We start from the raw sequence: 27,128 nt of genomic DNA, 5'->3' as shown, positions 1-27,128 counted from the left end.
CATTTTATGGAATTTCATGCAGAAAAGTGCACGGTAATGGTTTCCGCCGCAATGTCAATTGAAAATGTTTATCAGCTGAAACGTTTCATAAAAAAGCAAAAAATCTTGATGAATTACTTCACTTGTTTTGATAAAATAGTCAAATAAATAGAATTGCCAGGACTATCATTAGTATACATTGGTATACGACACATCTAGACTAACTTGTGCAATAATCCCAAAACTATCAGATTTGAGAACTGAAATATAGACGGAATTCATTTACCTCTTTAGCAATTATAAGATTCTTCAGCTAAAATCTTCAAGCTTTAATCTATATAATCTAACGGTTCTATTTTTCTAGCAATTGCCTAATATCTTTCTACTTATGGTCAATTAGCTAACCAATTATGTGAGGAAAATTTCGTATCTGCTTCTGATATTATACTTTTAAGATATCACTTATTACTTTAAAGCTTTTCTCCAGGTATTATCTGAAAATCTCAATATAAAAAACAGATTGATTTTTTTCTTCTGACAATCGCAAGATTCTTTCATATGTTGGATTTTCTTAGAGAAATGTTAAAATTCTTGTCTAAGAATTACAGCCTAAAAAAGTTGACTGGGCAATTCTATTGAAACATATTTCTCATCAGGAAACTCCATCTTATTAGTTATCATCGAAGTATTTACCTTAACTTTGGAAGAAGTTTCAAGATGTTAGTTTAACCCATGATTTCGACATGATATTTTGAGAAGAACACCTTAATGCATCCATAGCAAGTCCAGAATCTACAATTCAACATGCCATTAGTATTTCGGATTAAACTTCTGGCTTTTCGTATGGTACGATTGCATCTCGTGTGAACTTTCAAGTGTGTGCTCTAAATTTGGTTCAATACCAAATTACAATCTATACAGTTCAAAATCAAAGATCCATTTTTTCCGTTTCACAATGCATGCTTCCGCTCACAATACGAACCATTAGGTAATTGAGATGCTTTTCAGCCTTCCACTATTTGCCATTATTTTAGCAATTTCAACCGCCCCCGTCGTCCGTCCCAACCACTTTTCTGACCGCAAAAACGGTCCGAAGAACATGTTCCGCCTTTACTTATACAAGTCGTAGTGAGCGCAAAACCAAACTCTGGCCGGATCACTTGAACTAGAAAAACTAGATTCATTTTGTGCTCTGCTCCCGGGTCCCCTTTCTGCAGTCCAAGTAAGCAAAACCACAGGCGAACGTCAAATGGGCGCAATGTTATTGTTATTACTCGTAATTTGTTGCACTTAGGCCCGTTTTCAAATGGGGGAGAGCGAGTGGCGAGCCAGGAAGAAACTCATTTCGCTGATTGAATGCACGATTGAGCGATTTTCGCTTTTCAGCTGGCAACGTTTGTTCTACGGAATCGATCGAAACGCCGTCTTGATACGGGGTGTTGTGACCCGGGGAATCGATAATTACCTGCTAAATTGCATGATACGCCCTCGCCGCTTCGACTCAATCTCGCTTGAAATTATGGCTACCGCGCAGTTCCATCCAAGTGCACTATGGTTCGAATAGACTTTTTAGCAGCAAAAAACGGGTTTTTCTGTTTTTTGTTGATTTTAAACGTATAATGTCTTCAGAAAAGTTTTTCTTAATTCAGTTTTGTATCTGCTAAGAAAAAAGTTAGACAGCCTAATCTTTACATTAATTTAAATTTTAACCTAATTCAAACCTTCTTTTTTGAAGCTATTTCCATACAGTTTTGACAGCTCCAATGTCACCTTTTGAACAAGATATTTTAAATATTGCGGTTGTTTTGAAAATTTTCCGTTTTGCGGTAGCTGCCAAGTTTTAACGCAGCTGTCAAAGTACTACCGCAGACTTGAGAATCATCGTATCATTGAACGAAACTATCTAATCAAAGTATGCTAGTAGAGTCCAAAGCTTTGAAAAACATCCTAGAATAGCAGTCATCAGCGTGGTTTCCAAGGTATCATTGCAGCCAATCGATGATGCTTTGTGAAAATTTAGGACAGGACGTGACAGCTCAACTAAGCCTTGCCCGTTATTTTTCAGTCAATAACCTTGACGATGCAAAAGCCATTGCTACCAGTATCCTTTTTAATCAAATCTTCTGATCAAATTCAAATATCAAGGCTCATAATTTGGCAGTTTTTTGCACGCTTCATTCATTGAATCCAATAGAGGATGTTAGTTTTAAAAAAAAATCAGGTTTTTTGACGTTGGATAACGTCCTTCGGCAACATATGGGGGTACAATTTCAAAAAACGAAAAATTGAGCATGTAACGAAAAATGGTCAGGTTTTGACCGCTAATAACTCAGCCATTTGTCGATAGATTTTCAAAATTTATACATCAATCGATCGGAAATTTATCTACGCGTCGATTCAAATGGAGGACACTATTGATTATTGGCAACAAACTATTGAAAAATCATAAAATGTTGACCCCTTTCTTATCTAACCAATCACGTTAAAGCACATTTTTGGGTTCCGCTTCCCACTATAAAAGCGCACCGGTCCTGCTTCTTCCCTCAGTCTTCTTTTTGCGGTCAGACTGTGAACACGGTCGGGCGAGTCATTTTCGCTTTGCGTTTGCTCCCGCCGTCACAGTTCAATTTGTGTCGTCGGAAGAGGAAGACGCAAGTTTGATTTGCGGCGGCGATGGCAATGGCTTGGGCGCTTCTCCGAGCGGCGAACTACTGCCGCTCGGAAAAGCGTCCAAGCCGTCATCATCGCCGAAGCAAATTCATCCGCGCTTGCAGATTTCGACTTTGAATTTCAGCATCGGTGGTCAAGAAGCAAGCCCGCTAGGAACGAAATACCACAGGCCCTCTGAGTTGCTGATCCGAGGAGCTGCTTCTAATCGAGCGTCGGACTTGTGAAATCGATCAAGATTTTAAGAGTGAGCATCGTTTGCAGATTTCGACTTATGCCCGGTAATCAACAACCCGTTGCTGTTGTGCGCCATCCACGTCACATCATTTAGATGGTTCGTCGTATAAGCAAATCGGCGCTTTTTAGGGCCATCAAATGTGTTGAAAAGAGTTGAAAGAATAATATTTTCGACCTTAGGGTGATGTGCTAGAATCCATCGTATTAAGCATTGATCAGTGAGAACTGCAATTTTCCCAGTATTGCAGTGAATGATGCTGATACAAACCGATACCAAACAATTATTTCTCAAAACGGCTTTAGCATTGTACAATAACATTTTGATAAATCTTGATCTCTTTTTGGAAATAATGCAAAGAAAATGCATCTTACCATATTCTCAGTCCGTCGTATCGTTTTCAACTCCGTCGCAATCAGTTTCCAGATTCGTCTCACAACTTACAGCTCACTGTGTGTATTGAATGGTTAAAACACAACATATCAACGCTATAACAAAATGTTTTACTAGAATATATAGATCAACGGGCATCTCCCTCCAATCTTTCAGCATGATGGAGTATACTAATTTCCTTAAAATTAATTGTTCGTCATCAAAATTCAGCCCAAACATATGAACACAATTCCTTTTGACCGTACAATTATGGCATTTGCTCACAGTACAGCGAAAACAACACAATCAAAGGAACCGTATTTTTACGTCGAGCAGCACGCACACATTGATGCGCACAAGCTTTTTTTTCTCAGTACGACGGATTGAACTTTGTTTACATTCTCAACTATACGCGGCGGTTGAGAAAATTTCGTAAAATTTGGTGATTTATTAAAGTTTTACGGCGTGTGATTGGAATGAAAACCTTCAGTGAAGAAGTACGAAGGTTTTCCATAGTGAAAATAAGTGCCCGGCGAACTAAGTCATCCACGGGGGCGGGAAGAAACTTGTGTTGGAAAGTGGTGTGGCTCAGTCGATCGCTAAGCATTTCTCTCAAATCGTGTTCGTCCATGCGATTTCGGTGAAAAAGTGAAAAGTGGATAATTGAACTGAAGTTATTTACCGAAATACAGTACTTTTATTGCATTTTTGGTGTACAGGTGTACAAACCATAACAGCTTTAACAAAGTTACACTTGGATAATGAATCTATGTTGCAGGTAAGTTTGAATATCCGCCGTAGTGGAACATTTAAAGTTTGATACGACGAACTGTAGCACTTACGACGAAGTAGAATAAAACCCTATTACATTTTATATTTCTCAATGAATCTCACAGCTTCATACAAAATTTAATTTGTCATGAATAATTGATGGCACGACAATTTGATACTGTATTTGCGGACGCTGTTGCAGTGCCGTCACAACATTTCACAACGATTGTAAAATAGAGTGGCATTTCCAACAGCTTCTTAGACTTGCCATATTTTATGAGAACATATGTAACAAAATTGCGACATATTTAGAATGCTTCTGAAAAGAAATTCTCATTGAACAATTTTCATCATTTTGGCACCCATGGATCAGAAATTTTCCTTCATACAAAAGAACACTATTGATTATCAATAGCTAACCATTGAATATTGGAAATCTTTCTACAAATCGACTCCAATAATTAAAACTATTGATTTTCATGAACAAACTATTGAAAAATCGATAAATATCAAGGCATGTCTTATTTTCCATAGAAAAGCACATTTTTCTTGTGTATTCCTAGCACAGACATCATTGCTCGATATCTTAGCCACTTTCGTCATGCAAAGGGAAACGCCCCTTTCGGTCTTCTTCTTACTCCTCTTTATTCTATCGTGTTCAGTCGAAGCCAACCAAGCTTCAATGAGCCCCGCGCACATCAGTCAATCGTCGACCAGCAATTGGAGAAGGACTCCTATCGGAATAAATTTTACACATTCGTCGCTGCCGCTGCTTCTGCTCTTGTTTATTCCCAACCCAAGCTAAATGCTGTGGGTTCCGTGAAATCGCTCATCATGGCCATGGGCATCCAGCTAGGCCATCAAATTCATGGAGAACTCGTCTAGAAACCTTGAAAATTGCCGTCGGAGGAGTGAGCAAACCAACGAAAACAACGAAGCACAAAATTACCGACCGCATTTCGATTTAATCGTCTTCGGTAATCTTTTGGTGTGTTTCTGTCTAACAATGGATTGACAACCCAGTTCGATCGACGGTGACTAGCCCCAACCGTCCTCTTCAGGACGACCATTTCATTTTGAAAGAGTTGTGAGAATTTTCTACCGTGAAGAGTGACATTACTAGTGATTGGATGTGATTGATTCAGATTTTGGTCAGTAATTTGCCTGCAATCATTTATCACGGCTAAATAATGCTTCTCGAGAATCACAGTGTCAAGAAATAAAATTCCCATTGTGCGCGCGCGGTCAGGTAAATCGCGAACGGCACTTGAATTAAGAATCCATCACGGTTTGCTTCGCAATTAGTGATAATTGAATGATGCCGTTGTCGTCGTCGCATGCTAGAGCAATCGGTATCAATTTGGCGAACAAAGAGCTAAAATTTATCAGTAACAGATTTGTTGACGTTTTGATTTGGTAAGAAATTTTCGATCGAATCGAAATGCACACACAGAGAAGACTGCAAAAATGCTACCGCCGCCCGACCCGAGCGACGGGAACCTAGATAAAACTTTTTGCCATTTATCTCCGTTGAAAACTTATCATTCAAAATTACAATCGATAACTAAATATTAATTATTCAATTGTGGCCCTGTAAAGGGTTGTTGTTCGAAATTGTGCTTCAATGCAATTTAAGCGCCTTCGGCACGGATACGACGAGACAGCTGGATGTACTTCGGCATGATGGTGACACGCTTGGCGTGGATCGCGTACAGGTTGGTATCCTCAAACAAACCGACCAGTTAGGCCACGCTCGCTTCCTGCAGGGCCATGACGGTCGCGCTCTGGAATCGCAGATCGGTCTTAAGGTGACACGGGAGACCGTGTTATTTTCCCTATCTTTTGTCTCACTCTAACAATTATCATCAAAACTTTGCAGAAGCAAATCTCTAGTTTTAGTGAACCGATTAAACTGAAAATTTAATGGGTTGTGCACTACATATATATATAATGCTAGTGACACATTTTTCGCATCGATATATTGAGTGGTACTTGAGATTAACTTTTCAAATGATCGATTTCACCGCCAGCAACAACGATTGCTGTGGCGCACAAGATTCGCAAACTCTGCACCTGTTATGATGTGGAGCTGGGCTTGTCAGATGATTATGGTGATATTTGTGCTGCCGAGATCACTATAATGAATTGTCGGGCACTACTGGTTTGCTTCTACATTTCTCCGGATACCACAATGAAGCAGAAGAAGTTCTTTATGGCGCTGAACTTCTTCGAGTATCAAAAGGAGACCATGCCAATCATCGTGACAGGAAACTTCAACATCGATTTGAGCAAAGAGGAGTACACAGAATTAGCGGACTTCATGGACAAGAGCCTCAACCTCAAACTGGCTTCGGAATCCACTAAAGTAACCAATCTTAGTGGATAATGAATGGACCTAACGTTCAACCGGTATATTTGTTTGGAGAGCAAAAGTTACCGCTCATGTTTCATCTTCCATCGACCGGTTCTATCGGTGTTGAAGTGTTAACCGAACCAACCAAATAATAACACTCAATGTTCATAATAGATCAGAATTGACATGCAACAAATAGTTTGAAAATTGATTAGATTTTTTGTCAGTACCTAGAAATCTTTCATAAGTTCGTGACGGTCCTAAATCAGGAAATAGAAGAAGCTAACGTTATCCAACGTCAACTTGGCGGTCGTATCTCGGAAACAACCTCTTACTTTTTCTAAAACCGGCGATATTTTTAGAGGGAATGGAAAAAATACCATTATTTTGCTCTCAATTAATTGTTTTGTAGCTATTTTAGCATTGTAGGAGCGCGCATGTGGGACACGCGACGTGTGACTCGTTCCCGACATAACTGTCATAATGACATGTGTGGCACTGCATTCTTACGATGTTTATGAACACAGCGCACTATTCAAATATTAGTCGCGACGCTTGGAGATTGAGAAAAAGTAAGAGGTTGTTTCCGAGATACGACCGCCAAGTTGACGTTGGATAACGTTAGCTTCTTCTATTTCCTGATTTAGGACCGTCACGAACTTATGAAAGATTTACCTAGAAATCTAAAAATCTAATTAATTTTCAAACTATTTGTTGCATGTCAATTCTGATCTATTATGGATATTGAGTGTTATTATTTGGTTGGTTCGGTTAACACTTCAACACCGATAGAACCGGTCGATGGAAGAAGAAGCATGGGCGGTAACTTTTGCTCTCCAAATAAACATAGAAAGAGTTTTGGGTGATCTGTTTGTAGAATGAAAATAATGTCCGTAATAGGGAATGCATCACCAAACTCGCAACTAATCAATGATCATGACTGCGATAATTGACAAGAAATTTATGAATGAAATGGATCACTTGGGAAATGCGACCGTTCCTTATGAAAAATCCCAAAGATAATCATATTCTTTAGTCCTTACATTTAATAGATGGAAATAATATCCTTAGGGGCCATTCATTTATTACATAAAGGTTCATGGGGGGAGGGGGTTTCAGATTTCTCACGCGCCATACAATTTATATTTTAATTTATTTTTATTTCTATACAAAAATCAAAGGGGGCTGTGTACAAGACCCGATTGCATGACGTTAACTACGCTGCGTCCTCGGAAACAGCCTCAAATTGCCGTATTGTCAATTATTCGTAATTAATCAATTATTGTATGATGGAATGAGATGAATTAAGAGATTATAGCAAGTATGTGGTAAACACATTAGGGAATATTATACAAATAACTCTTTAAAACACATTTGTTGGCTCTGAAAAGGGCCGATTGAATTGTTGAATTTTCGTAACACGGACACATTTTGACGGCGCACTGGTTTCAATCCTCCTCGCCCGATGAGATTTGCGATGCGCATGACGATGTGCGCTTCAACAAGCGGCTTTGGTCGATTTTCTTCAGCCATCTCGTACAACAGCTTGCCTCTAGTAGCGAGGAGCTGAGCAGGTTACCAGCTCGAAAGCGAAAACAGACTGAAACCAGATTCAACGAAGGAGGGATGCTTTATACCCTTAGAATAGCAGATGATGCTCCTCCTTTCTTATTCTTCGTTTTCTTATCTGGGAAATAGGCTATATGAAACTGATGTCTGGGTAAGGGATGTACAGATTAGCATTATGCTGTTATTGCAACCCGACGGCACTGCAGCAGCATCCTCGAAAACAGCTTCAAATTGCCGTATTGTCAATTATTCGTAATAAATCAATTATTGTATGATGCTATGAGATGAATTAAGAGATTATAGCAAGTATGTGGTAAACACATTAGGGAATATTATACAAATAACTCTTTAAAACACATTTGTTGGCTCTCAAAAGGGCCGATTGAGTTGTTGAATTTGCGTAACACGGACACATTTTGACGGCGCACTGGTTTCAATCCACCTCGCCTGATGAGATTTGCGCTGCGGATGACGATGTGCGCTTCAACAAGCGGCTTTGGTCGATTTTCTTCAGCCATCTCGTACAACAGCTTGCCTCTGGTGGCGAGGAGCTGAGCAGGTTTGGAGGAGCTCTTACCAGCTCGAAAGCGAAAACAGAATGAAACCAGATTCAACGAAGGAGGGATGCTTTATACCCTTAGAATAGCAGATGATGCTCCTCCTTTCATATTCTTCGTTTTCTTATCTGGGAAATAGGCTATATGAAACTGATGTCTGGGTAAGGGATGTACAGATTAGCATTATGCTGTTATTGCAACCCGACGGCACTGCAGCAGCATCCTCGGAAACAGCTCCAAATTGCCGTATTGTCAATTATTCGTTATAAATCAATTATTGTATGATGCTATGCGATGAATTAGGAGATTATAGCAAGTATGTGGTAAACACATTAGGGAATATTATACAAATAACTTTTTAAAACACATTTGTTGGCTCCGGAAAGGGCCGATTGAATTGTTGAATTTGCGTAACACGGACACATTTTGGCGGCTTTGGTCGATTTTCTTCAGCCATCTCGAACAAATTAAAGAATATTACACAATCAACTCTTCAAAACACATTTGTTGGCTCTGAAAAGTGCCGATTGAATTGTTTAATTTGCGTAACACCGACACACTTTGACGGCGCACTGGTTGCAATCCTCCTCGCCCGATGAGATTTGCGGTGCGGATGACGATGTGCGCTTCAACAAGCGGCTTTGGTCGATTTTCTTCAGCCATCTCGTACAAATTAGGGAATATTACACGGACGGTGACGCCTGTGCCGCTCGATCTAATGAACCAGAATGACCGCGCTAGCCTCCCGCATGGCAATGACAGCGGAGCACTGGCTGGTAGCGACGATTTCTGGCCGAAAACGATTGCTGGCTGGTGCACTCAAATGAGCGGCTTCAGTTGCTGCGGCTCCGAAATGCGTGGTTCTTCGGTTCTAATGCGTGTTGTATTCGAGTCCTATTGAAAACTGAACTGAGGATGCGAATGACTCTCGAAATTTGCTCGCCGACCGTGTTCACAGTCTGACGGCAAAAAGAAGAATGAGGGAAGAAGCAGGGTTCGGTGCGCTTTTATAGTGGGAAGCTGTGCTTGAACGTGATTGGTTAGATAAGAAAGGGGTCAACGTTTTACGATATTTCAATAGTTTGTTGCTAATAATCAATAGTGTCCTCCATTTGAATCGACGCGTAGATAAATTTCCAATCGATTCATGGTTAAATATTGAAAATCTATCGATAAATGACTGAGTTATTAGCGGTCAAAACCTGACCATTTTTCGTTACATGCTCAATTTTTCGTTTTTCTGAATTGTACCCCCATATGTTGCCGTAAGACGTTATCCAACGTCAAAAATATATTTAAAAAATCAGTGGGGGTTGTGTACAAGACACGACCGCATGACGTTAACTACGCCATGTAATTTGCTGCATTTGTATTATAGTCAAATGTCATAATTGCAATCTTCCTTTAGTTATAATCCAGAATGTAATGGTTTGTGAATTTAGAAAAGACATATGTTTGTAGTTTTGTTTCATTGTCTAATGCAATTTATCAATGCTTAATAACTCTTTTTGAAAAATTCGGTGGCCCTGAAAAGGGCCGTTTGAATGATTAACACTGTAGCACCGAAAGAATCGGTCGATGAAAGAAGAAACAAGAATAATAACTCTTGTTTTCCACCCGAATGTTGCGCGTGAAGGTCATGTCGACACAAGAACCGCTGAGATTGGTTGGCTTAGAGGGATCCGAAGCTAGTTTGAGTTTCAGGTACTTCTCCAAGAAATCCACAAACTCGATATTTTCCTGGTTGGTAAGATCGATGTTTAAATTTCCTGTCACGATCATTGGTCTGTCCTCCTTCTGATACTCGAATAAATTCCGCGTCATGAAGAACTTCTTTTGCTTCGTTGTGGTATTCGGCTCAATAAACACGCAAAACAGAATCGTTCGCTGGCCCATTATAGTTATCTCTACAGCGCAGATATCACCATAATGGTCTGAACGGCCCAGCTCCACATCATGACTGGTACAAACTTGGCGGATCGTGTGAGGTATGGCCAAGGTAGACGCAGAGTTGTTTTGATGTATTGCTACACCGGCAGCTCTAGCGTAATAACGCTTGGCCTTGGCGGCGCAGGTAAATCCTTTTACCTCTGAGGGGCTGCCAGTTTCGGACAAGGCCAAGATATCAGCCATCCTCATGATGGGATCAGCTGCTATGTCGGATGCATGCACCAAGAGGCTTCGAACGTTTAAGCTCATCACGCAGCAAGCGGATTTACTTTGCTCGATGGCTCCAACCACCTCCAACAAATCGATGACCTCTTGCGTGCTCGGTTCGTCTTCCATGATAATCACAACTTTACAATATACACACGGTATGAAAGATAAGTTCGGAATCTTTCGACTGCTTGGTATGTTGTTTTGATGTCTGTGTTTGGGAATGCATTACTACCTGAAATTAATCCAAAACAAAGAATTGTGTAGTGAGTGCACACAACATCTGGAAAGCATGAGCGTACAAAACATACGCATGTCAACGTTTCTGCTCATACTTTAGCTTGGGTACTGGGACCGATTTTTGATTTTACCAAAAATCGTTAAAAGTGGTAATTGTGATATATTTAATAAGAAATATTACTCAAAACAACTCTTTAGTAAACACTTGGTGGCCCTGAAAAGGGCCGATTTTCTTGTTGTGGTGTTGATGGCTTGATGAAGATCGCTGATTACAATTAGGTATCATTTTCAAACGAAGCTGTTTATATTCAGACGAAGTAATGTCCAGCATCTTAGAGATTTGTTTGATGGATACCATAGATTGAACAATGCCCGAATGTTGTATCTGAAAGAGAAGAACAAAACGAAGTGTAAGATATTTTTCAATATTTCGATCGAATCATATCTACCAAACCTCAAACTAAATTTTTGTGGTGATGATGGTGATCATGACTGCAAGGTTTTAACAGAAGCAGGCGGAGGATAATGATTGAGATTGGCACCATATTGTGCGTGCGCTAAAATGGTTGCGTTGAAATCGGACTTAATTATAAGAATTCGTCGTGTAAAGTAAGTTGTTGATGTTGTTCCATTTTTAAACCGCTGCGAAGCAGAATTCTCCCAGAGGAAGAAACAGTTTCAACGGTGTGTGCAATCCCTTGTCAATGTAGGCGCTAGAAGTGTAAAACGAAAGTCAGGCATTTTTCTATGGTTTGGTCGGATTATAATTACCTCACAGATGAGCCATGAATCACAGTCCGAGAAAACGTTCGGCAAACTATCCCAGCACTTGGATGGAAGCATTGTTGGTTGTTGGCAAGAACAAGGCAGAGCTCTACCGGAGTAAAGTCGAGACCCATACTCAAACGGCAGAGATGCCCCGACTGCAGGAAAAATGATGGAGCTTTCGATGATGAGAGAACGTATCCAACAATCGCTGACTAACGATTGAGTCCGATCTACGTGCCGGGCTGCCAGCGTTGATATCGGAGCAAAGCAGAATTCTCCCAGAGGAAGAAACAGTTTCAACGGTGTGTGGAATCCTTTGTGGATGTAGGCGCTGGAAGTGTAAAACGAAATGAAGTCAGGCATTATTCCATGATTTCGTCAAATTATAATTACCTCACAGATGAGCCAAGAATCGCAGTCCGAGATATCGGGTGGCAAACTATCCCAGCACTTGGATGGAAGCATTGTTGGTTGTTGGCAAGAACAAGGCAGAGCTCTACCGGAGTAAGGCCGAGACCCATACTCAAACGGCAGAGATGCCCCGACTGCAGGAAAAATGATGGAGCTTTCGATGATGAGAGAACGTATCCAACAATCGCTGACTAACGATTGAGTCCGATCTACGTGCCGGGCTGCCAGCGTTGATATCGGAGCAAAGCAGAATTCTCCCAGAGGAAGAAACAGTTTCAACGGTGTGTGGAATCCTTTGTGGATGTAGGCGCTGGAAGTGTAAAACGAAATGAAGTCAGGCATTTTTCCATGATTTCGTCAAATTATAATTACCTCACAGATGAGCCAAGAATCACAGTCCGAGATATCGGGTGGCAAACTATCCCAGCACTTGGATGGAAGCATTGTTGGTTGTTGGCAAGAACAAGGCAGAGCTCTACCGGAGTAAGGCCGAGACCCATACTCAAACGGCAGAGATGCCCCGACTGCAGGAAAAATGATGGAGCTTTCGATGATGAGAGAACGTATCCAACAATCGCTGACTAACGATTGAGTCCGATCTACGTGCCGGGCTGCCAGCGTTGATATCGGAGCAAAGCAGAATTCTCCCAGAGGAAGAAACAGTTTCAACGGTGTGTGGAATCCTTTGTGGATGTAGGCGCTAGAAGTGTAAAACGAAATGAAGTCAGGCATTATTCCATGATTTCGTCAAATTATAATTACCTCACAGATGAGCCAAGAATCGCAGTCCGAGATATCGGGTGGCAAACTATCCCAGCACTTGGATGGAAGCATTGTTGGTTGTTGGCAAGAACAAGGCAGAGCTCTACCGGAGTAAGGCCGAGACCCATACTCAAACGGCAGAGATGCCCCGACTGCAGGAAAAATGATGGAGCTTTCGATGATGAGAGAACGTATCCAACAATCGCTGACTAACGATTGAGTCCGATCTACGTGCCGGGCTGCCAGCGTTGATATCGGAGCAAAGCAGAATTCTCCCAGAGGAAGAAACAGTTTCAACGGTGTGTGGAATCCTTTGTGGATGTAGGCGCTGGAAGTGTAAAACGAAATGAAGTCAGGCATTTTTCCATGGTTTGGTCAAATTATAATTACCTCACAGATGAGCCAAGAATCACAGTCCGAGATATCGGGTGGCAAACTATCCCAGCACTTGGACGGAAGCATTGTTGGTTGTTGGCAAGAACAAGGCAGAGCTCTACCGGAGTAAGGCCGAGACCCATACTCAAACGGCAGAGATGCCCCGACTGCAGGAAAAATGATGGAGCTTTCGATGATGAGAGAACGTATCCAACAATCGCTGACTAACGATTGAGTCCGATCTACGTGCCGGGCTGCCAGCGTTGATATCGGAGCAAAGCAGAATTCTCCCAGAGGAAGAAACAGTTTCAACGGTGTGTGGAATCCTTTGTGGATGTAGGCGCTAGAAGTGTAAAACGAAATGAAGTCAGGCATTATTCCATGATTTCGTCAAATTATAATTACCTCACAGATGAGCCAAGAATCGCAGTCCGAGATATCGGGTGGCAAACTATCCCAGCACTTGGATGGAAGCATTGTTGGTTGTTGGCAAGAACAAGGCAGAGCTCTACCGGAGTAAGGCCGAGACCCATACTCAAACGGCAGAGATGCCCCGACTGCAGGAAAAATGATGGAGCTTTCGATGATGAGAGAACGTATCCAACAATCGCTGACTAACGATTGAGTCCGATCTACGTGCCGGGCTACCAGCGTTGATATCGGAGCAAAGCAGAATTCTCCCAGAGGAAGAAACAGTTTCAACGGTGTTGGAATCCTTTGTGGATGTAGGCGCTAGAAGTGTAAAACGAAATGAAGTCAGACATTTTTATATGGTTTGGTCAAATTATAATTACCTCACAGATGAGCCAAGAATCACAGTCCGAGATATCGGGTGGCAAACTATCCCAGCACTTGGATGGAAGCATTGTTGGTTGTTGGCAAGAACAAGGCAGAGCTCTACCGGAGTAAAGCCGAGACCCATACTCAAACGGCAGAGATGCCCCGACTGCAGGAAAAATGATGAAGCTACGATCTACGCGCCGGGCTGCCAGCGTTGATATCGGAGCAAAGCAGAATTCTCACAGAGGAAGAAAAGTTCCAACGATGTGTGGAATCCTTTGTGGATGTGGGCGCTAGAAGTGTAAAACGAATTGAAGTCAGGCATTATTCCATGATTTCGTCAAATTATAATTACCTCACAGATGAGCCAAGAATCGCAGTCCGAGATATCGGGTGGCAAACTATCCCAGCACTTGGATGGAAGCATTGTTGGTTGTTGGCAAGAACAAGGCAGAGCTCTACCGGAGTAAGGCCGAGACCCATACTCAAACGGCAGAGATGCCCCGACTGCAGGAAGAATGATGAAGCTACGATCTACGCGCCGGGCTGCCAGCGTTGATATCGGAGCAATGCAGATATCTCCCAGGAAAACTATCCCAACACTTGGATGGAAGCAGTTTGAACGAAAGCATTGTTGGTTGTTGGCAAGAACAAAGCAGAGCTCTACCGGAGCAAGGCCGAGACCCAAACTCAAATCGGTAGAGTTGCCCCGACTGCAGGAAAAATGATGAGAGAACAACACTGACTACCGCTGGATTGTCAGGCCAAGGACGAGAAATGCCGGTATCCTCTATCAGCAGCGATGTCCAGATCTCATGATCGTTGAATTACTCGTGTTGTGTGGACTCTTGAGGTTCTGAAATAAGTCAATTTCTTTGTTAGAGACTATATTGTCGGTCATTTAATACTATTGCAAAACTTACCACTAGGCAACGCAAGTACTGACAGTACAGGCCGGTGGTACGAGAAGTACGCACAGTAGCGTTTACTTTCCGCACTAATGTTGCGTGTGAATGTCAAGTCCAGGCAAGTTCCTCCGAGAGTTGTGGCTTCTGAGGGGTCCGTAGCTAACTCTAGGTGAAGATACTGTTTCATGAAGGCGATGAATTCAGTATTTTCTTCCTTCGACACATCTATGTTGAAATCACCGGTGACGACGATGGGCATGCACGATGTCGTGTACGTGAAGAGATTCCGCACGATGAAGAATTTCTTCTGTTTCGTGGTGGTGCTCGGTGAAATATACAACGAAATCAAGAGCGTTTGGGTACCCATAACCTGAATCTCCACGGCACAAACGTCTCCATACTCGTCTGCCAAACCAAGTTGTTCGTCATGGCTCGCACATAGTTTGTGAATAGCATGAGGAACTTCAATTGAAGACGATTCATTCCGTTTGTAGATTGCTACGCCTGCGGCTCTCGTGCTGGTCCGTTTTGATTGAGAGATGCAAGTAAACCCCTCTATTTCCGCCGAAGTTTCGTCATCCATCCATGTCTCACTCAGGGCAAGGTAATCGCCGGTCATCAGGACATGATCTGTGGCTACATCTCGAGAATGGGCGATCAAACTTTGAACGTTCGCAGACACCAACACAACTCCAGAGCCTCGGTTTGCAACGAATTCCAGCACTTCGTCACTGAGAGTTGTGAGGCGATGATTGGACAAGCGCTCCATTTCCGTTCGAAGTTCCTTCATCTTCGGCGAATCGCTTCCCTTGGCATGGTGGAACTTGAATTCGTTCTTGGGATTAGTCAAGTACAAACCATCCAAGGAAGACACTCTGGAGAGTCCAACATAAACCAGCTGCTGTTCTTGGCCTTTCTCGTACTGGAACACGATTTGTGGAAAGGTCCCTCCCTGCGATTTGTGCACAGTAAGAGCACATGCACTAACCACTGGAAATTGGACCCTCTTACACTTCATGTTTCCGAGAGCAATGTTTGCTGAGCGCCTTGCGATCGGTGTCCAATTTGGCTGCAATACACCTGGTCTGGAGTACACTAGAGGCCTAGATTTGATCCGCAACATCGCTCCGATTGCCTCGTTCTCAAACTTTAACCACAACCGGGTTGTTTGATGCTGCGGATCGTCTTCATTACTCTCCACGTACATGAGCTCTCCAATGGCGCCATTGACAATGCCGTCATCTACTTCGACGTTTGTGGTGATCATATACGGCATTCCAACAGTGAGACGCAGCAGATATGGCAAGCCACCAGCTTCCACAACGCTCATTTTGTGGAGCTTGTTCCTTGCACTTGCAAGCTGCTCGTCACTCCGGTAGCCACTAAATGCATCCTCAGCTAAACAATCCAGTCCATCGGTTCCCCTAAGTACCTCGTTATTGTACTGGTCTACGTCGACGTTGCGGTGGAAGAGACGTATGGCGTTGGGCACATTTTCTTTACACCATTCTGCCGTTCGAAAGCGACTTTCTATCAGCTGCGTTTCCTCATCTGAAATTCAAATAATGAATGTTACAACATTTGTGTGAATGAAATATTTTGATATTACCTGACAACCGAGTACCATTTCCAATCCTTGTCAAAACAGTGGAAAACTGCTCGTCACTTTGCCTCATGACTCTGACAAGGGGGTAAAACTGGAGCGATTGCCAGAGAACTGCACCATGCATGGAATTTGCTGGCGGTTTCCAAGCAAACCTAGCATTTACTGGCGGAAGCTGACGGAAGTCTCCAACAAGGATGATGTCAATGCCACCGAACGCATCGTCAAATTCACCTCGAATGTCTTGCAGCCGTGCATGAATGGAATCCAGCACATTGGCACCGATCATGCTGACCTCATCGACGATTATTGCCCGGACGTGAGCAAATGCATTGCGATACAGCTGAAGGGTCTCAAAACTCAGCTTGGCGTTGTTTCTGCGCGACATGGTCAAGCGGAAAGCAGAATGGACCGTTGTTCCACCAATCGCTACTGCTGCCTTCCCAGTCGAAGCACAAGCAACATATGCATTATTTTGTGCATTATGCGATTGACTGAACCGGTTGTATGTCTCCATCAGAACACGCAAAGTGAAGGTTTTGCCACTACCAGCCGGGCCAGTGAAGAAGATCTGCAACGGTTTGCGATTGCCATCGATACTGTGGATCGTGTGTATGACGTGCAGAATCAAAGCTCGCTGTTCAGGGTTCGTGGCGCGGACCATTTCGCAGTAAGCTTGCTTGCTCATGACATTGGTCCGCTGTTTGACAACAGCAGCTAATGCATGAGTCGGCAAATTCTGGATGTCATCGTCGTTGGGCTCCATGGTGATGGATCGGACACATTCGGCATTTTTCTCTGTAGCAGCATCTTGTTCTTGGTCAGCATTTGCACCATGCAATCGTAGATATTCCTCGACCGTATGCTCTAGGTTGAACTCACAGTCGTATTCTTTCCGCTTCTGCAGCAAATCGCCTTCGTGCTGATCATACAACTGCAGGAATTTGTTGCAATCGAGCACATCTAGCATCTCGCTGCGAAACGGAAGAAACAATAGAACCATCTCGCGTTTGTAGTCTTGAAGCTCGGTCATCGGGTACGCACGCCAACGCAGGATTCTTGCAGTAGTTCGACGATGATATGTATTTGCCGTTTTCTGCACTTTCGTGTAGTAAGCGGCAAAATCAGCCAGGCATACATCATCCAGTTCCTCGCGTACTTCATATTTTTGAATGACATTCGATGTCCATATGTCAATCGAATCGTCGGTGATGCCTTCTTCATCCATCTGTTTAGTACGCTTCCGTGTCTTGGTTCGTTCGTGTGGCCACATAGTAGGGATGAATTCCACTTTTCTGCTGGCTTCTGACATTGGCTGGCGAAGAAGATACCAGGCAGCCTCTTGTGCAGACATCTCTACCGAATTCAGCATCTTGATGCTGACTTTCTTCAGCAGAGACTTGTGGTCTTGATCGGGAAACTCCTCTGCAAGCTTCACAAGATCACGGTGCAGACTGCTTATGCCACGGTTGGTTTTGTTTACGTACTCGACGACGTACGCAGCGCAAGAGAATTCCTCGAGGATGAACTGGAGATCCATATTCGACCGGAGGATGTTGGCGATCCACGGGTTGAATGGATTGGTCCACAACTCCATCATTGACCGTTTCGCCAGAACGGTAGGACGGGTTATTGACGCACGAATAATGTCCAGGTAGTAATCGTATGTGCAACTACATTCCTCGAGGTACTGCTCTAGTGTATCGAAGGCCTTCGTCTCCAGAACAGCATGAATCTCGATTGCTCGCTTTCTCAGCTGTCCACGACGTCCGTCATCACCGGAGAGTGGCAACAAAATCCTGGTTTGATCCATGGGCCAATAAGGGATGTTGAATCGGCAGCTTTTGTCACCACGTTTGTAACACGTGAACGTGTGCTTGTGCACCTGGTTTGCATAGCAATCTGGTAAGTCCTCTGCGGCTACGGAACAGAGGCTATCAATCAAGCGAATCGTGGCAGGCATGTTCTCGGAAACCGCCTCACCTGGATCGCAATCCAGCCAAAGGAGAATATGAGCATGGGGACTGCCACGATGTTGGAACTCGATACGTTTAAAATACTCCACTACACGGTACTTTCCGAAAGGGCTATACCGAGATGACTGCAGTAATTGCATAATTACGTCAACAAGCTTGTTGAAGTAAATGCAGCATGTCACCGGATCCTCGTTCACCAAAGTCGCTCGCTGTAGTGCCGAAAGCTGCTGCATGACATCAGCCGGTTCACCTTGGACGTTTCCACCTGACAACTTCTGCAGTGTTTGCAGAAGAAGGGGCCATTTGGTTTCACTGGCGCTTAAAGTGAGAAACATCGTCGGTTTACCAAGCTGGCGAATCATTGCAAACAGGTCTCGTTTGCGCTGCTGCCAGTATTGCACCGAATTAGGAATCGACTTGAGGAAAGATAAATTCCTTTCGATGCACTGTTCCAGAAACTCTCTGTCGTTCAACATGGCGCGTGTAATGTTGGCCGTTGCCATACACTTGAACGTACACTGAAGTCCCTCTGAAACACGCAGCCGGAGTATTTTCATGGCCACGTACAGGACATGTTTCGGCTTAGCAGCTCGTCGATCACTGCGCCGCAGTTCGCTGGTGGCCATCATGAACGGTGTTACACGTACTTCAGGGTTGAACACTCTTGGGTGGCCCAAATAAATATCTGGAAACGACAGCTCCTCAGCGTGCTCATCATAAATGATCGATAATGGCACCCTGTTCTGCGCCGGGGCTATTTCCAGACATTTATCCTCGTTCCACAGAAGCGTCTGCTGTTGCCCAATCAGCATTTCAAGGTCGTTTTCGCCGTCCATGGTTTCGATGGCGTCATCATCGCGAATTTCGTTACCAATGGCTTGCAGGTTGTCCTCGCTGTATGTAATTCCGTATCGGTTATACAGCGGAGTCGTCCCCAGGTACTGCAGCCAGGCCTTAATGGTGTCCTTCTTAACGAATCCAGACAGATAACTGGATTTGTGGATCAGGTGTTTCTTGATTGAAACGTTAAAGGCCCTGTCGTCATCCAACTGTCGCGGTAGTTCCTTCACCATCTTATCCACATCCACTGGAACATTGATCACCTGTCCGATGATGCCATAATTTCCTGAAACACACTTAAGGTTTGACAACAACTCTAAATAGAATAAGATACTATATTTACCTGCCGCAAAACGCAAGCGGCGAATCTGCATAAAAGGCAGTCGCGGAGAAATCAATCGCTCGGCAATCGGATCCAGTGGTGGAAGAGATGGGTTAGTTGGATAATTAGGATAACGAAATCCGTTAGAGACTGCCAGCGTTGGCACCTTTCCCTGTTTCAGGCTTGTGTGACATGTTAAACATGCCTGCAATCCTTCAGTGAAGGTGACCAACACACTGGCTTCAGCGGTGGTAACTGGCTTCAGATCGTTCTTAAACCACAACCTGTCACATACACCACACGGATGTCCAAAACGATTCTCCAAGAATCTTTTCCGAAACTCCCTTGAAGCTCCTTCCAGGTTCGGTTCGAATGATTCTAAAATAATTAGGTATATGTCACAAATTTAGTGCTTCAGTGGTATATGTATCACATACCTTGGATAGAATCGTTGGATAACGGTATTTCGGGTACTGATGCTGGGGTATTGACATCGTCGCCGCTCGCATTCGACAACATTCCAATGCCACCCAAAACTGGGCTATCGGCATTAGATGCCATCGCAATATCCCCATCACCTCCATGACCTGCATCAGGAACTGAACGCGCTGGAGGAAATACTACAACACAGAATCATTGACAGTATAGCACCCCCTAATAATTAAACCAACCAACTTTCTCTGACAATTGACCATTTTTACATGTTTATATTGTGTGGTAGATACGCAAAAAGGGAGACTTACGGCTTGGGCACCATTCGACTATTATCGGCAATTAAATTTCAAACGCCTAATACACAGTATTAATCTATCAACACACACCAATGAAAATATTCAGATGATTCTTTACCCTGTCAGCTTCCCGCTGACGAGATTTGCGAGACGGAACAAACAATTTTGCCAGAGATGTCATCAATTGAAATGAACACGCCTCAAAATGCAACTGATTTTGAGCTGCCGAACAGATTCGCCTGTAGCGCTTATGGGAAAGTTACCGAAGAGATTGAGGCTGCCGACAATAGTCACACTGACAAGAGATGTTCGCAGGGTTGTAAAAACGTTTCCAGAAATATTTTAACAAGTCTGTCGGTGTGAATCGATAGAGTATTGAGCAACGCATGAATGTAAACACATAATTTGGCTGTTGATGTCCGAGAAAATTACAAAAGAAGCGCGACATCGGCTTAGACCGCCGAGAATACGTAAGTTCCCCTACTCTGCCCTGGGAATTAGAGGAAATTTCCATTTCGAAAAGATCCTCAATCGGCAGAATTATCACTACGGATATATCGGTTCCAACGCAAAATTATATAACATAATATAATAAAATCAAGAAGCATGAACTACATTTTATCAAACTCGTACTCGTTTAAAGAAAATATTACAATAATATTTATATATATACATATATGCCAAGGTCGTATTTTCAGTTAACACAATCAGCAAGACTTCGGAAAAATAATTGCGTTTTTATATTATTGATAGTGACTGACATATCTGTAGAGAAAATGTTAAACTGTAGATAGAAATTGTGCCATAGAAAGCGCACAGTAACTCTAATAGAATTTCACAAGGTAGCTGATAATCTGGGAATTCATCAGTTTCACAAAATTTAATTTGTATGTTGGGAGCCAAAATTAAAGTAAAACTGCAATACTATACTATCAATGTTACGTGTGGAATTGTGTAAAATTAACAATCCCAAATTTTAAACATAGTCTATACTTTTGTAATAGTATGTCATATGTTGTTTCTGACTGAACAGGGACTATACAGTCAATTCTCCCCTACTAGATGTTCCGTATCACGATATCGAGAGAACCATAGTAAAAGTTGGCTTTTATGGCTACCTCGATGGTCCCTTGGACTGAGTTGCACTGATTTTGTGTTATTTCAGTTAATTTGGGTTAGAGTTTATGAATTATCATAATTTCAAATTAAGGTTCCACTCAATAGATGTTTTGTACATCATTAGCTGATAATCGGGGTATTCAATAATTCCACAAAACTCAAATTGTTTGGTGGAAGAAGGTAAAATTACCGCTTAACGCTCTTGATATAATTTCGCAATGCATTTAGCGTTTGGAAACTATTGCAAGAATTAACTTCCCCAAATTTAAAAGATAAACAAAATCACGTACCTCGCGTTGAAGGCCCTTCGCCAGCGTCCCAACCACTGGTTGTAGACGCTTTACCTTTGGCCGCCTTCATTCTCTCCCGATAGCTCCGAGCCCGCTCTGCGTCGGTCCTTGGCTGCTTCGGTTGAGTTCCTGGCTGCTCATTACCGGGACGCTTCCGGTAATTCTTTACATACAGGGTGGCCAAATACTGCGACATTTCTCAGCTTCACTATTTCAAAACTTGTTTTAGTAAAAATCTCCGGGAAACTCCAAAACAGAAAAACTTCAAATTGGAAATTAAAGAGGAATATTATCTTTATCAACACTTTGAAACATGAATGTGATGTCTGTGATAGGGAATTCTCCGTAAAGCCTTAAGGACAGCCACCCACCGACCCCCCTCAGCCTTACGAAATTTGTGACTCAGCCCTTATTTGGCATGCGTTGTACGCAAGGGCATTGGATCGAATCTATTAATAATCTATTTATCCAACTGATCGGGTTTTGCTATTAATTCTATCAGTGAGATAAATATTAAAGTGTACCAGTTATGGCCATAGTCGTTCCATATGTTTGACCATATGTGAAATTTCGAAATATTTCTCATTTTCAATTTCTTTGAATGTTTTATCATCAAGGTATATCTTGAATCTATCTGCTATAACACACTAAACTTTTCAAAATTAGAATAAACGAATTCAAGTAATCACTTATGGCGAAATAGGGAACCACTATGTCCATAACTGGTACACCTACCCTATAAGTGGTTTACCAAATTGCTTATTATTAGAATTAAGGAAAACTGTTCGAAACAACTCTTTAATAGTAATGTTGGCCCTGAAAAGGGCCGTTTTTATTGTCACGTTGCTAGACTTTTCCGTACGTGATAGTAACGAGGATGTTACTACCCCGTCGGAAAACCCTCCTGTCGATACTTACAAACTTAGTTTGCAAGAATTTCCTCCTCCTGCGTTGGCGTGCCTTCTTCTTGATCGTAGAAAGATTTCTACGATCGAAGGTCACGCGTTTCTTCGTGGTGACACCTCCTGGTTTCGTCATCTCGAGCGCTTCAAATGAAAATGATGGCAGACAGATGATGTCTGCATCTTTTATACCCCCAGAATATAGACTTAGGCTCCTCCCCTTCTAGAATTTATCATAGACATTATGAAACAAGATTATTTTTGCTGCTGTGAAGAAGAAGAATTTGCATCTTGTGATATTAGGCAAATTTTTATCTTGGCTTTGGCAATGATGGTGCATCACAACGGAAATTGGAAAACATGCGTTCAAATATTACGTAACGCAAAAGGGGAGGGAGAGGGTCTTTCGTAGTGTTAATATAAAAATTTAAAATCTTCCAATACATGGGGAAAGAAGGGGAACCAAAGCTGGCAAATTTTGCGTTACGTTATATTTGAATCATTTCTTAACAATAGAAAATATATTGCATCTCAACGGCACAGCAGCAGCGTCCTCGGAAACATCCTCAAATTGCCGTATTGTCAATTATTCGTAATAAATCAATTATTGTATGCTGCTATGAGATGAATTAAGAAATTATAGCAAGTATGTGGTAAACACATTAAGGAATATTACACAATCAACTCTTTACAACACAATTGTTGGCTCTGAAAAGTGCCGATTGAATTGTTGAATTTACGTAACACGGAGACATTTTGACGGCACACTGGTTGCAATCCTCCTCGCCCGATGAGATTTGCGGTGCGGATGACGATGTGCGCTTCAACAAGCGGCTTTGGTCGATTTTCTTCAGCCATCTCGAACAAACAGCTTGCCTCTGGTAGCGAGGAGCTGAGCAGGTTTGGAGGAGCTCTTACCAGCTCGAAAGCGAAAACAGAATGAAACCGAATTCAACGAAGAAGGGATGCTTTATACCCTTAGAATAGCAGGTGATGCTCCTCCTTTCAAATTCTTCGTTTTCTTATCTGGGAAATAGGCTATATGAAACTGATGTCTGGGTAAGGGAATTACAAGATTAGCATTATGCTGTTATTGCATCCCGACGGCACTGCAGAAGCGTCCTCGGAAACGTCCTCAAATTGCCGTATTGTCAATTATTTGTAATAAATCAATTATTGTATGCTGCTATGAGATGAATTAAGAAATTATAGCAAGCATGTGATAAACACATTAGGGAATATTACACAATTAACTCTTTAAAACACATTTGTTGGCTCCGGAAAGGGCCGATTGAATTGTTGAATTTGCGTAACACGGACACATTTTGGCGGCTTTGGTTGATTTTCTTCAGCCATCTCGAACAAATTAAGGAATATTACACAATCAACTCTTTAAAACACATTTGTTGGCTCTGAAAAGTGCCGATTGAATTGTTGAATTTGCGTAACACGGACACATTTTGACGGCGCAAAGGTTGCAATCCTCCTCGCCCGGTGAGATTTTCGGTGCTGATGACGATGTGCGCTTCAACAAGCGGCTTTGGTCGATTTTCTTCAGCCATCTCGAACAAATTAAGGAATATTACACAATTAACTCTTTAAAACACATTTGTTGGCTCCGGAAAGGGCCGATTGAATTGTTGAATTTGCGTAACACGGACACATTTTGGCGGCTTTGGTCGATTTTCTTCAGCCATCTCGAACAAATTAAGGAATATTACACAATCAACTCTTTAAAACACATTTGTTGGCTCTGAAAAGTGCCGATTGAATTGTTGAATTTACGTTACACGGACACATTTTGACGGCGCACTGGTTGCAATCCTCCTCGCCCGATGAGATTTGCGGCGCGGATGACGATGTGCGCTTCAACAAGCGGCTTCGGTCGATTTTCTTCAGCCATCTCGTACACACAGCTTGCCTCTGGTAGCGAGGAGCTGAGCAGGTTTACAGGAGCTCTTACCAGCTCGAAAGCGAAAACAGAATGAAACCGAATTCAACGAAGAAGGGATGCTTTATACCCTTAGAATAGCAGGTGATGCTCCTCCTTTCAAATTCTTCGTTTTCTTATCTGGGAAATAGGCTATATGAAACTGATGTCTGGGTAAGGGAATTACATGATTAGCATTATGCTGTTATTGCATCCCGACGGCACTGCAGAAGCGTCCTCGGAAACATCCTCAAATTGCCGTATTGTCAATTATTCGTAATAAATCAATTATTGTATGCTGCTATGAGATGAATTTAGAAATTATAGCAAGTATGTGGTAAACACATCAGGGAAAATTACACAATTAACTCTTTAAAACACATTTGTTGGCTCCGGAAAGGGCCGATTGAATTGTTGAATTTGCGTAACACGGACACATTTTGGCGGCTTTGGTCGATTTTCTTCAGCCATCTCGAACAAATTAAAGAATATTACACAATCAACTCTTTAAAACACATTTGTTGGCTCTGAAAAGTGCCGATTGAATTGTTGAATTTGCGTAACACGGACACATTTTGACGGCGCACTGGTTGCAATCCTCCTCGCCTGGTGAGATTTTCGGTGCTGATGACGATGTGCGCTTCAACAAGCGGCTTTGGTCGATTTTCTTCAGCCATCTCGAACAAATTAAGGAATATTACACAATCAACTCGTTAAAACACATTTGTTGGCTCTGGAACGGGCCGATTGAAATGTTGAATTTGCGTAACACGGACACATTTTGACGGCGCACTGGTAGAAATCCTCCCGATGAGGTTTGCGGTGGCGATGACGATGTGCGCTTCAACAAGCGGTTTCAGTCGTGGCGGCGTGTTGTTGTTCCATTCGCGTTCCATTGAAAACTGAGCTGAGAATGCGAAAGGCACTCGAGACTTGCTCGCCGACCATGTTCACAGTCTGACGGCAAAAAGAAGAATGAGCGAAGAAGCAGGAATCGGTCTGGTTTTATAGTGCGAAGCGGAACGCAAAAGAAGCGTGGAAAACTGCTTGCACGTGATTGGTTGCGTAAGAAAGGGGTCGAGATTTTCCCAATTTTCAATAGTTTATTGTCAATAATCAATAGTTTTCTCCATTCGAGGAAATTGTTGTATACATTTCCGATCGATTGGTGGGAAAATATTGAAAATCTATCGATAAATGACTGAGTTATTAGCGTTCAAAATCTTACATAATTTCGTGACGGTCGCAAAATTTTAGATTTTCAATTGACACCCAGTATATTGCCGTAAGACGTAGTTAACGTCAAAAAATGTTTGTCCTTTTTTCTGTCGGATCCATAATATCTCTAAAATGGTAATGTTATGATACAAACTGCTCGAATAGGGCTCCGCACAAAAATCTTTATCTCTGTTTCACTCCTCCACAGAATTAGTAAATAACAAGGCCAGTAAACGTCAAAATCGCAAACAAAATCAAAACAGTACAGAGCCTGTTTCAAAGCAAATTTTGCAGCAGCCCTGCTGGAATTTGACAGAAATGCCATTTTGCATGAATATTTTCATTTTTGTTCTGATTATTTTTTTTTACTCGAAACGCCCGGAACCGGAACATTTGATACAGTTGGAAGATTAATCTGGAGCTCTGGAGATTACCACTGTAAATTCTTCTGGAGCTGGCGTTGGCCATGGCTTGAGACTTAACGAAAAAACAAAGAACTACCCGTTTGGCATTTGTTTTATAATGGACATTCCGGAAGTGATGATGGCGGATGAGAAAGTTTCATACTGTGGCGACCCAGATAGAAGAAATATGATGATGAAACTTATTGTGGGCTGCTCGGCAGGGATTGTCTCCATTAATTCCTCCGGGGGAATTTCTACAAGATTTATCCCAGTGATTGAAGTTCCTCAAGGGATTCTTCCGAAAAATCTTAAAGTAATCCATTTGAAAATCGCTCCGACAGTTTTTCGAGGAATTACACCAATGATTCCTCCATAAAATCATCTGAAAATTAATCATAGAAAATTTCCGGGAATTCTTTCGATAACTGCTCCAAAATTACCTCTTTTCATACGGAACTCTTCCAGGAATTTCTCCAGGAACCACTCCGTAAATTTTTCCAGGAATTCATCCGAGAATTTCTCTAGGAATTCCTCCAGGAATAACTCCGGGCTTTCTACAGGGAATCGTCTGTAAATTCCTCAGTGATTAATACTCTTTCAGTAAACATTCAGGGAATTATTTGAGAAAATTGTTCAGGGAATTACTCCATGAATTCCCTTAGAAAACACTTCGGAAATTCTTGCAGAGACTACTATGGAATGCTTCAAGGAACTACTCCGGTAATTTCTCTATAAATTTCTTTCAGAACTCATTCAGAAACTCTTTGAATATTTCTCCGAGAATTCTTTCCTCGCGAACTTATCTAGAAATTCTTTCTAAATTTCCCTCGGGTATTTTGTAAGGAATTCTCTGAGTAATTTCTACACTGAATCCAAAAAAAAAACCTCT

At 42.3% G+C, this 27,128-nt stretch overlaps 2 protein-coding genes across 6 annotated transcripts in view; one reads left to right on the top strand and one right to left on the bottom strand.

Annotated features, from left to right (window-relative positions):
• Positions 1-27,128, top strand: part of LOC5564594 (SH3 and multiple ankyrin repeat domains protein 1) — a 477,542-nt gene that overhangs the window by 238,045 nt on the left and 212,369 nt on the right. The window lies entirely within an intron of this gene.
• Positions 11,101-15,008, bottom strand: LOC110677753. Of its 3 annotated transcripts, XR_002501168.1 has the most exons (11): positions 14,920-15,008; positions 14,352-14,852; positions 14,011-14,289; positions 13,622-13,948; positions 13,232-13,559; positions 12,842-13,169; positions 12,452-12,779; positions 12,062-12,389; positions 11,672-11,999; positions 11,355-11,613; positions 11,101-11,285 (listed from the first exon to the last, which is right to left on the bottom strand). XR_002501168.1 is itself a non-coding variant. In XM_021849070.1 (4 exons), exons 1-3 carry the CDS (start codon positions 12,577-12,579, stop codon positions 11,802-11,804), a joined length of 654 nt encoding a protein of 217 aa, XP_021704762.1. In that variant the 5' UTR covers positions 12,580-12,656; the 3' UTR covers positions 11,101-11,613; positions 11,672-11,801. The 3 variants fall into 3 exon arrangements, 1 of the variants encoding a protein (XP_021704762.1); XR_002501167.1 differs by having other exon boundaries at positions 11,101-11,613; XM_021849070.1 differs by lacking the exons at positions 12,842-13,169; positions 13,232-13,559; positions 13,622-13,948; ... (1 more) ...; positions 14,352-14,852; positions 14,920-15,008 and having other exon boundaries at positions 11,101-11,613; positions 12,452-12,656.

The sequence above is a fragment of the Aedes aegypti genome, chromosome 3 (assembly GCF_002204515.2).
Source record: "Aedes aegypti strain LVP_AGWG chromosome 3, AaegL5.0 Primary Assembly, whole genome shotgun sequence".
NCBI lineage: Eukaryota > Metazoa > Arthropoda > Insecta > Diptera > Culicidae > Aedes > Aedes aegypti.
The sequence above is the reverse complement of the archived record's forward strand: the minus strand, read 5'-3'. Positions and strand labels throughout refer to the sequence as shown.

Coding starts and splice junctions, on each gene's coding strand:
- LOC110677753 (XM_021849070.1), bottom strand. CDS start 12,579: ATGGGTCTCGGCCTTACTCCGGTAGAGCTCTGCCTTGTTCTTGCCAAC. Junction 12,390..12,451: donor ATTCTTGGCTCATCTGTGAG/GTAATTATAATT, acceptor TTACACTTCCAG/CGCCTACATCCACAAAGGAT. Junction 12,000..12,061: donor ATTCTTGGCTCATCTGTGAG/GTAATTATAATT, acceptor TTACACTTCCAG/CGCCTACATCCACAAAGGAT.